Here is a 12,113-nt window from a genome sequence, read left to right as displayed (position 1 = left end):
ACATCCTGCCCTTGGTTAACACAATATCTTAAACATCAGTCTGATGTATTCACCATCATAGATTCACATGAAACTAATAAATAAAATTTGTTTCTGGAATATCATAAGAGACACCTGACAAATATCAAACAAAAACAAAAACTGTCAAGGAGCCCTCAGATTCCTCAGTCTAGCATTCAGTCCTCACTTGCCCTTTTCTCACCACCTTTGTCCAGTCACTGGGGCCAGGAGATAGGGCATGGTGGACTTGCAGGTCCTTTGGCCCTTTGCATTTCCCAGCATAGCCCTCTCACTCCACCATTGCTGTGGGTTCATTGCTCACCCTGACACAATCCCAGAATTCCAGAAAATTCTGCTCCTTTGGGCAGAGTGTACAAATAGCTTCTGAGCCAAATGTGGTCTGAAGATGTGCTTTGTTTGGCCTCAGTGACTTAAAATTAGGCAGTTTCACACACATACACACACACACGCAAAATTAGTTTTCCAGCTTTTTTTGAAGCCTGGGCAATAAAAGGCTGGTATGAAGCAGAGTGGCACCTGCACCTTCCCAGGAGCTCCCTGTCTAGCTCTGGGCATGGCCAGAGCTGTTGCATTAAGTCAGCTTTGCTCATTTCCATCATTTCCATTAACTGCCTATTCATGAACAGTGTGAGGCGCCTGGCTGGCTCAGTCAGTGGGGTGTATGCCTCTTGATCTCAGAATTGTGGGTTCGAGCCCCACATTGGATGCAGAGATTACTTAAAAGTAAAATCTTTAAGACAAAAAAATTGTATGGTGTGACTGGCGCCACCTGGGGTTCTGCAATGCAATCCACCTTTTGGGAGGAATCTGAGGGTGTGAGTGAGCCCTGGACTAAGCAAGCATTTCTCCAAAGCTTACCTCAAAATCCAGCAACTAACCTTGGTCTCTTTATCCTCAATTATAACTGTAACATGTGTGCCTGTATGTTTACTCAACACTTAGCTGCTTTAAAAAAAAAAAAGTGTCTGGGGAGCCTGGGTGGCTCAGTGGTTGAGTGTCTGCCTTTGGTTCAGGTCATGATCCCAGGGTCTTGGGATCAAGTCCCTCATCGGGCTCCCCACAGGGAGCCTGCTTCTCCCTCTGCCTATGCCTCTGCCTCTCTCTGTGTGTCTCTTGTGAATAAATAAATAAAATCTTTTTTAAAAAAATCTCTCTGCATTGATACAGTATGTCAGTTTCTGGGATGTAGGGCTTTGTCTTGCATAACCTTGATAAGCAGAGATTTATTTTTCCTTCAACTTGACTCAAGTTGACAATTGAACTTGGTTTTCCAAGGGCATACAGCTACATGGAATGTCTGCAAACCTGATACAAGGTGAAAATAAGTTGTTGGATTCATTTTGGACACACTTCCAGCCTGAATCCCCCAAGACACTCATTTTGGTGGCCAAAAACAGCCACATATTATTGCTTTTCTGAAAGCTGGCTTGCCATCACCTCTTTTCCTCCGTCAAAATTTTCTTTTACCCTTTCTCCCTCCAGAGGACTATTTTTAGCCAGCTTTCACATTGGAAAAAAATGTGATTTATCTCCCACATGGTTCCAGAAACCTGCCTGGATATCAATGAGGAAGGTCAGATGCCCATGGAACAGGAGGACCCTCCCTCCTGGTTTCCCAGGCACTGAGTTTGGTGACTGCAAGCACCCTTGTGGCCAGGAGGCTGGGAAGCTTTCCCCTTCCTTGTTCGACCCAGGGGACCAGGCCCAGTGGATGACTTTGCTGGTGTCCCAGTGTTCTTTCCCACATTCCCTTTACGTCGGTCCCTCCCATGCAGTGTAAATGTATCTCCTCTATGAATTTTGTGGCCAAACATCTATGATATATGTCAGTCTTCTCAAGTGTCCCACAAAACCAAATACCTGCAGGAGTGAGAGAGGTGAAGCCTAAATGAGTAAGGAGGGAACAATTCTAAGAAGAACAGGAACCGCTCCACGCCAGCCCAACATGGGGAACACAGGCCCAATGTTGCCGATCTGATTTTTCAAGAAAAGCAAGAAATTTATTTTATTAACAAAAAAAAAAATCTCCTTAATTAAAATATTTGGCAACATTGGGTGAGCCAAAGAAAACATTTCCATGCGCTCTGTTTGGATCATATTCCCCTAGTTTGCCATTTTTTTTAAAGTTTTATTTATTTAAGTGATCTCTACACCCAATGTCTGCTCGAACCCATGACCCCAGATGAAGAGTCACAAGTTCCTCTTACTGAGCCAACCAGGCACCCCAACATTGCAATTTTTTGGTGAACAAAAAATATGCAGTCCCTCCCTTTGGCATAATGCTCTAGGGATAATTTTCCTGATGGATGTAATTTACTAATGCAACCAAAGTAGAACTTACCCATCCAAAGTAGCCATTTTTCAAAAGGCAGAGTTCTACCACAGTGAGTTCTGTAGGCTGGCTAATTTCTTCCTTTAGGTTCTTGCCTCTCCTACTTCATTTCCAGCCACTAGCCCCAGAGCTCATCTCTTGCACTTCAATACCACTAGCCATGAGTTGACCATTGTAGATAAGTAGGGATGATCTGTTATGATAAGTTCTGCCATCAATTAAAGCAGTTTTGGAATTTGTGTTTGAACAATGCATTGGGGGACAGAGTAAAAGCCACTTGTGACAATAATTTTCATCTTACATTTCATAGAAATGTTTTCATATGACCTGCTGTGTGTAGTCACATGGCAAAATATCGCAATGTTGCGCTTCAAATGACTTCAGGCTCTTTCTTAATATAATATATATTTTATGTACTACCAAGTAGAACATTGGGATAGCCAGGGTCAGTAATATCTGCCATGAACCTGGAAGGCAATTCTAAGAAAAGAGTTGCAGAGCGTTTAAGAATTCAAATGTATTGTTGCAATGGTATGTGATGACTAGTGAGGCAGTTATTTAATAAAGAACAATGTTTATTCAACAAACATTTATTATATATTTATTCTACATAGAACACAGTGGACTAGCTGCTAGAGGGGATGGAGTGGAGATTTCATAAATTCCAATGCATTTATTATTACTTTTCACTGGTAGTATTGCACAAATTCAAAACTTTTTTTTTATTTTGTGCACACCTATTCACTCTGTGCCAGAAACTATTCTAAGCATTTCACAAATATTTACTTATTTGATCCTTTAAACAACTTTACAGTGTACATAATATAATGACACTCAGTACAGACACATCTTCATCTATAAAGATGAGGAAATTGAGGCAGAGAATTAAGTGACTTGCCCAATACAACACTGTTAATACTATACAAGACCAGGCAGGGGTGCCTGGGTGGCTCGGTTGAGCATCCAGCTCTTAGTTTTTTATTTGTTTGTTTGTTTTTTAGATTTTATTTATTAATTCATAAGAGAGAGAGAGAGAGGCAGAGACATAGGCAGAGGGAGAAGCAGGCTCCATGTAGGGAGCCCAACGTGAGACTCGATCCTGGGACTCCAGGACTACACCCTGGGCCAAAGGCAGGTGGTAAACTGCTGAGCCACCCAGGGATCCCTCTTGGTTTTGACTCAGGTTGTGATCTCAGGGCTGTGAGATCAAGCCCTGTGTCAGGCTCTGTCCTGAGCCAGCTTGAGATTCTTTCTTCCTCTCTCCCTGCCCCTGTTGTTCATTCTCTCTCTAATTAGTAAGCAAATCTTTTAAAAAACTAAGTGGCAAGGCCAGTTTTTTAATCCAGGTAAATTTGACTCCAAAATCTGTACTTGTAAACCACTGTACAAATCAGCTACTGCTGTATGACAAACATCTCCCAAATTTAGTGGCTTACAACATCAACAATGACTTACTATTTTTCATGAGTCTTCTGGTTAGCTGGGCAGTTCTGCTGCTTTGGGCCAGTCTCAGCCCATCTTAGCTGGACTCCCTCATGTGTTTATGGTCAGCCGGCGCTGGCTAGTCGGGGAGATCCTTACCTAGACGAATCAGCTTTCCTCTACATGGTGTCTTATTCTCCATGACTGTCGCAGGAGTCTGGGAAAGAGAGGAAAAATTCACAAGTGCCTTCTCAATCTTCCGCTTGCATCAAATTTGCTACTGTCTCATCTGACCTAAGCAAATCATATGGCCCTGTCCAGAGTCAGTGTGAGAGGACATTACAAAAAGGCATGGACATTGGAAGATGTACAAATCAGTGTTTTTTAGTATAATTAACCCACCATAGTCACGGTTCAACACCAAGGTGTTTTTCTGTTTTCCAGACAGTTTCAATTTGATATTTTAGATTCCAGATGTGTCGTGAAAACGCTAACTCAAATGTAGCCCTGTTGGCTTAAGAAGGTCACAAAAGAACGGTAAAAAATTGGAAAATGAAACGATGTTTATGATTATAGGCTGATCCTGGGGAAACACCGTCAGAAGCTCCAAGTGAAGCTGGGACAAATCCAGCAGAAAACGGAGTGAATCACACTACATCTCTGGCACCCAAACCACCCTCCCAGGCCCTCCACAGCCAACCAGCTCCAGGTAAACACTCTGGAAAGAGAACTGTATAACATGACTAAGAGCCTCTAGTTTATTTGTGCCGCTCAAGGAGATAGTGTGATTTAGTTACCTAGAATATCAAGGAAGCAAAGATGCAAGGACATAGGAGGAGCTCCAGAAATGTGGAGTGAATGAATGAATGAATGAATGAATAAAAAACAAATGCCAAGAGAGATTCATGAGTGCTCATCTGGCTCTGATAATAACTTATGAGGCTACAACAAACCATCACCCAGATCCCCATGTGTATTTAGTGATCAATATTAATCCATGCACTCGCAGAGTTTGTGAAGGATTCTTCATGAGACTTATAAACAGCAACACTTGACAAGCATCTTCTTATTTCTATGTCACCAATTAAGTCTCTGCCAATAATTCCTTTCCATCTTCCTCCAACATATTTTTCAGTGGCCTTGGGTACCCACTGACTGCTGAGCATTCTGCTCAGCTTTTCAAGTGGATTGACTAAGGCTAAGAGGGTCTATTCTGTCATTTTCCCCACTGCGCAGATGAAGAAATTGGTTTTGAGATGAATAAGTACATCTTGAAGGCCACATAGCTAGTGAAGAGTGAAGTCAGGATGGACACAATTCCCTGTGGTCCCAATTCTTGCTTTCGGTTCCTCTACTACCAAAGATCCACGCCTATCTCACTTCTTAGAAAAATCCTTTGAGTTCTGTGCAGCTAACTTTGGCCTTTGATCTAAGACTGTTTTAGGCAAGTCTCTATCCTATATATGTCCCCATTTCCCAGTGGATGGTAAGCTTCCCAGGATAGGCTTCAGTTTGATGCTTACTTGGTACAGACCTGAGGAATAGCATGAACTTGATCACTTTTGTTGAATGGGTTAATATAAAGTAAAAAAGGGAAGAACAATTTCCTTCCATGAAGGTATGGTTTTTTTTTTTCCTTCCTTCCTCATCGTACTACAGCACAGCAGTGATGAAATCCAGATCTTTTATTTGGGAGGAAAGGGGTAATTCTCATGGGGGAGAGTGAGATTTTGACAAGAACAAATAATATTGAATTTGTGAGAAATGTACATGAACTGGGGCCTGTAATTTCAAGAAGGCTGTTGAGATCAATAATGGTAAGAAGACAATTTTACCATAAAGAGTGATATTTTATTTTTTTATAAATTTATTTTTTATTGGTGTTCAATTTGCCAACATATAGAATAACACCCAGTGCTCATCTCAAGTGCCCACCTCAGTGCCCGTCACCCAGTCACCCCCACCCCCTGCCCACCTCCCCTTCCACCACCCCTAGTTCGTTTCCCAGAGTTAAGAGTCTTTCATGTTCTGTCTCCCTTTCTGATATTTCCCACTTATTTTTTTATCCTTTCCCCTTTATTCCCTTTCATTATTTTTTATATTCCCCAAATGAATGAAACCATATAATGTTTGTCCTTCTCTGATTGAAAGAGTGACATTTTCAAATGAAGATTTTTTATATAACAAATACAAACATTTTGAGTGCTTCTGGAATATAAATAAGTCATTTAAATACGTGAGTAAATATAGTCTTGTGCTATGAACAGTAAAAGAAAATTTGGCATTTTAGCACTTGATTTTTTTAACTTGATGTTTTGAAATAATATGACTTACAGAATCATTTTTAAAATGGTACAGAATGTATTGCAAAAATGGTCTTCTCTCCTCTAGTGTTAACATCTGTCAGAATCATGGTGCAGTTATCAGACCAGGAAATTAACGTTGGCACAGTACTTGGAACTGAACTACAGACCTCATTTGAACTTCACCTGCTTTCTACTAATGTCTTTTCTTTTTTAAATTAGCCTCCATGCCCAGCATGGAGCTCAGTGTGGGGCTTGAACTCATGATCCTGAGATCAAGACCTGAGCTGAGATCAAGAGTCTGACACTTAATGGACTGAGCCACCCAGGTGTCCCTGTCCTGATGTCTTTTTATTGTTCCAGGTTCCAACTTAGGATCCCACATTGTATTTAATTGTCATGTCTCCTTAGTTTCCTTGAGTCTATGACAGTTGATCCTGTCTTTTATGACCTTGACACTTCTGAAGAGTACTGGTCCATTATTTTGTGGAATATCCCTCAATTTCGATTTGTCTGATGTTTCCCCATGATTAGAGTGAAGTTTTGCATTTTTGGCAAGAATATCGCGTAGACAATGCTGTCCTTCTCACTGCATCACGTCACGGGCACCTGATGCATTTCTCATCATTGGTGTTGGATCACTTGGTTAAGGTGGAGTCGGCCAGGTTCTTCAACTGAAAATTCTTATTTCCCATTTATAGTTAATAGTTATCTTAGGGAAGATACCTTGAGACTATGAAAATAACCTTTTTCTCCTTAAACTTATCTCATAATTTGGGTATCCAACAATAGATCTAGCCTGCCACAATTATTACTGCCTGCCGGTCAGCATTTGATTTTTTTCAAAGACTACCTTGCCATTCCTGATTTTGCCAAAAGGTGGCAGTAGCATTGCTGAAACGGAATTTGTTGATAGGAGTTTTGATTCAAAATGCAGGGATGGCCTTTCTGTTAACGGAGCATATAGATTTGCATTTAATTAGGTTTGCCTCAAAGTAACAGAACGAAGACATTGCTTAGAATAGGGTTTTTTTGCAAGTAGTTTTCTCCTACAGTTTGTTATTTCTCCATAAAGAGACAGATTCAAGGGCCAAACTTAGTTGCTTTACGGGAAGAATGCAGTTTTTAAAGCTAAAGGAATATTCCATTGTATATATAAACAAAAACCCACCATTTGCTTCAACGTGGATGGAACTGAAGGGTATGATGCTGAGTGAAATGAGTCAATCGGAGAAGGACAAACATTATATGTTCTCATTCATTTGGGGAATATAAATAATAGTGAAAGGGAATAGAAGGGAAGGGAGAAGAAATGTGTGGGAAATATCAGAAAGGGAAACAGAACATAAAGACTCCTAACTCTGGGAAACGAACTAGGGGTGGTGGAAGGGGAGGAGAGTGGGGGTGGGGGTGACTGGGTGACAGGCACTGAGGGGGGCACTTGACGGGATGAGCACTGGGTGTTATTCTGTATGTTGGCAAATTGAACACCAATAAAAAATAAATCTCTTATTTTAAAAAATGAAAAAAAAAACAGAAAAAAAATAAAGCTAAAGAAAGCTTTTTCTTTTGTCTCTTTGTCTCAGGCTCTGTAAAGGCACCTGCCAAAACAGAAGATCTTATTCAGAGTGTTTTAACAGGTAAACACCGCCCTCTTTCCCCATGGAATTAGGCAGCTGAATATTATACAGCTTAAGTATTTAAAAAGAAGATTTCCCTTCATTTCTGAAAAATAGCATCATTAATATTTCTTCTCTGAAAACATCTGAAAATATACGGAACTAGGTAAAGCCATATTATGCAATGTAATCATATCGTCACAGAGAAGGAACCATATTGGCAGATAGGACTCGATTGGTATAAAAATAATACAATTTCATAAGATATCTATATTAGAATCAAAGGATAGTTTCATACTGGAAATATAACCTAGTGAAAAAGGAATACATGCCTTCCCAAAGTGCCAATAATAAGCCATATTTAGAAATGCAGATTGTAAACCATTTGTGACTATAGAATAGAATGTTTAAGAACTATGATCCAGTTGGAAAATAATTTCTATTTGGTTAGTTCCTTAAACTAGTGGAACTAAAATTGGTACACGATTTCTTTAACACAACATGTTAGCAACATGTAGCAGAATCTTGGAAATGTTTACAATATTTGGCCCAATACACAGAAGAAATGCAAACACATGTTCACCAAAAGCAGCACTATTCATAACAGCCAAAAACTATAAACAACCCAAATGTCCATAAACAGTAGTGTAGATAAATAAATTGTGGTATAGTCACAGAATAAAATAGGGTACAGCTGTAGGGATAAATAAACTATGACCATACATAACATGGATAAAATTCACATGCATAATGTTGAGGAAAAGAGGCCAGGCACAAAAGAGCGCATTCTTTGTAATTCTAGCTACATAAAGCTAAAAACAGGCAAAACTAATTCGTCTCATAGAAACACAGATTCGGATTATACTTGGGAGGGGAGAGGGGATGCAAAAACCAAAAAAAAAAAGGATCTCCGGGGCACTGCTAATATTCTGGTTTTGATCTGAATGGTAGTTACGAAGACATGTCTGCTCTGGGAAAATGTATAGGGAGGTAAGCTTATGATTTATGCACTTTCATGTGTGTACATTTCACCAAAATAATATGTAAAATATGCATAGGATAATTACTGGAGGAATGTCTTAAAACGTGTTCTTAAAGATTTAATTCCACAGGAGATAATATAATGTTAACATGTAAAACAAAAGACAAAAGTGTAAATACAGCATGATTCTAGTGTTATTTTAAAACACATAAATGTGTAGACAAAAGACAATGGATGTGACTGATGTACTAGCAGTGATTATCTCTGGGTGGCTTGTTTATGAGTGATACTTGTTCCTCTAAGTAAATGAACATTACCCGTATGCTTCAGAGAATATTCAAAGACCAGCCTTTTATCCATAGACTTAAAAAAAAATAGTACTTTTTGTGGAATTTCTTTTTCATCATAGATTGGAACTCTCATGCTAAACCTACTATAGCTGAAGTGTTCGCTACCATTTTAATGAAGTGGGATTGAATCTGTCACCCAAAATGCAGCAATTCCTAGGATTATAAATTCTTAGTATAATAAGGTATTATGCAACCATAATGAGTCCATTTGGGCCTGAGGGAAACCATTAAATAAATGTACCTGATTCTCTTCCTGGCCTCTTTCTCAAAAGGAATTGACTGTCAAGAGAATAGACACATTGTAAAAAAGGGGAGCATGTTTCAATTGCTTGACGACCTTAGCATTTAAGCACACAAATTATTATTCTGATTTCAGTGTTTATCCACTAGATAACTCATTTCTATTCAGGTCTGCTGTTCTTCATGGCATATACTATTTCTGAATCTCCGGACAGTTCTTAATATTTATGATAACATACTTTTGTTCCCAGAAGCAGAAAGTTCAAATGAAAGGATGGAAACATGTGAACTATGACTTAATTGAGGTGCAAATAAATGATAATTCATTGAAGTTAAGACACCATCAATTTGAAGGCTCCCCACTATTCATGGATTGCTAAGAAAGAAAAGCACCAACAAGTTGTGACCTCTGTCGATTGTACAATGCATCTTAATTTCAGAAATGTTAACATATTTTAAAAAACATATTCTAGAATTTGTGAAATATGTCAGTAAAATACAGAATGTTTTAAGGTCGAGCCCTGTCACAGTAAATGTTTTCCAAGCACTGGGTAAAATACAACATAGTAACGTATGCCACTACTAACCCTGATGGTGCCTTTGGGCAAATCACATCAAAGGACTCCCTCCCACTTCAGTGCTTTATATTGGAACACTATTGTGATAAATCCAAACCTACAATGTCTATGCTGTGGAGAGTACCCCTTAAAGATGGTGCTGTAGAACCTGTACGATTATTTGTTAAGCCTCGACAGGCACTCTGCCAGAAACTGTGTTCAATACTTTGCATGGTTCTTTTATTTCATCATCAGAACAACCCTAACAAGTAGTGGGAATATTGAGGTCCTTAAAGTGGATCCTGTTGGGGTCCATCTTTTGACCATCACTTGTACCCACACCCCAGTTGTGAGTGTTGGCTCCTAACAGCTCAGAGCTTTCCCATTCTCTTGGAAATTGCCCTCAGCTAAAAGGAAGACCCCTCACCAAGAGGTTATGCCTCCCTTCACTGACTTTCTCAATTTGCAAAAGTCTGGCCTTCTTGCCTCAAGGTGAGGCTCATTATAGTAATGTAGAGCTCCCCATTGGATGGGTAGAAGTCAGGCACCAAAGGAGACCACACCATGTGCACATCTTCCCCTTCCCTTTGCCTGCTACAGGTCACTTCCTCTACCTGAGCCCCTCTCAGTAAGTTACATCCAGTCAAATCCCCCCTCCTGGCTTCTGCTTCTTGGGAACCCAAACATTCAAAAAAATTATAAGTGAAAAAATTGGGTCTTTGAGAAATTTAGTGACAGAATTACAGAAGTTAGCAAGTGACAGAGCCAGACTGGAACTCATATAGGTTTGATATCCAAGCTTTGCTCGTAAGCTCCAGTTGGCTGGAATCAAACAAATATTACCCGAGAAGCAGGTTGCCATTCCTCTTTACATCTGTTTTTACAATCCTCCCACATCTGCTAGCTCTTATACTCATTTGTTGCAGAAGTGGAAGCACAGACCATTGAAGAGCTAAAGCAACAGAAATCGTTTGTGAAACTTCAAAAGAAACACTACAAAGAAATGAAAGACCTGGTTAAAAGACACCACAAGAAAACCACAGACCTTATCAAAGAACACACTACAAAATATAATGAAATTCAGAATGACTACTTGAGAAGGAGGGCAGCTTTGGAAAAGACAGCCAAAAAGGACAGTAAGAAAAAGTAAGTTGAATGAATATTTTTGGTTTGTTCTATAGTGTGAAGGAAAAGAATCCTTTACATAGTTTTTCAATGTTTTACACCATATTTTGGCTCCAGTGCAAGAGGGAAAGCCACCTCAGCTCAGTTTTGCTTGTGCACTCAATTTCTTTATTTGCCTGCATCCTAAGAAAAGATATGCAGGCAATTCTACCCTTGAGTTCTGGCCTGTGGACCCAATACCAGTTGACTGACTTCCCATATGACCCCTGCCAACCTGGCAGGTATGAAATTTTGCTGTGTTCTAGAACCTAGTTGAAGAGGTAACTTGTTATAGAAAAGACTGGTTTCAACTACCCTTTGCTGCTCTTGCTGAAACCCGCAAAGCCTTGCACAGGTGACCCTTGTGTTTGGGCCTACTGGCCCCCACAGCCCCATATACCCAGACCTTGACAGGGAGAAGCATCTCTTACACATTCATTCAACCAACATTTATTGAGTGCCTGCTGTGTGCCCTAGGGACACAGCAGTGACCATGCCTTATGCAGTTACCACCCTAAGTAGCTAGCATGGCAATGCAGGGAACTATGTGATCATGCAAGTCACCTGCCATTGTGCTGAATCAGATAGGCTCTACTACATCCTTTCTTTCATTTCCTTACAGAATAATCTTATCTTGATGCCAGGTTATAGACAGATGTAAGAGGCAATTTCAGATCCATATTGTGACATAAGATTTAATATGTGCTTAACTTAAAGGCACAATCAAACCCAGTACTTGGGTTTTAAAAAGCAACAACATCATCATTTCTTATATTAATTTTAGAAGCCATCAAGGTGAACTGCTGCCACTAGGAAGAAGCCAAAAGCTAAAGACATTAATGCTTACCCACAGTCACACAAAAAGTTCAGGCAAAGCTTGGCTTGAAACTTCTCCTAAATTTCTGTTGTAGTGATGTATACGTGGTCGTTTGTTTATTCACATATTTGCTTACTTGGACATCATATCCTGAGCACTTCTAATAGAGTAAAGAAGTAATTTATCATAGAAGATATACATAAAAATCCTATGAAAATAGAGAAAGGAAAGCAATACATATACATACAGGCTGAGTGGCTACCAGTTATTCAGGCCCACTGTCCGATATGGGAGTCATTAGCCACA

The 12,113-nt window shown here is 39.8% G+C and overlaps 1 protein-coding gene across 2 annotated transcripts in view; it reads left to right on the top strand.

Annotated features, from left to right (window-relative positions):
- PLCB1 (phospholipase C beta 1) overlaps positions 1-12,113 on the top strand; it is a 669,446-nt gene that overhangs the window by 548,556 nt on the left and 108,777 nt on the right. For both annotated transcript variants that reach the window (XM_038571644.1, XM_038571645.1), the window contains exons 24-26: positions 4,352-4,484; positions 7,665-7,718; positions 10,753-10,972. In XM_038571644.1, the coding sequence (XP_038427572.1) occupies positions 4,352-4,484; positions 7,665-7,718; positions 10,753-10,972 (407 nt within the window). The remainder of the gene's footprint in view (positions 1-4,351; positions 4,485-7,664; positions 7,719-10,752; positions 10,973-12,113) is intronic.

Source organism: Canis lupus, chromosome 24 (genome assembly GCF_011100685.1).
Source record: "Canis lupus familiaris isolate Mischka breed German Shepherd chromosome 24, alternate assembly UU_Cfam_GSD_1.0, whole genome shotgun sequence".
NCBI lineage: Eukaryota > Metazoa > Chordata > Mammalia > Carnivora > Canidae > Canis > Canis lupus.
Note: the sequence above shows the minus strand (reverse complement) of the source record. Positions and strands in the feature narration are given on the sequence as shown.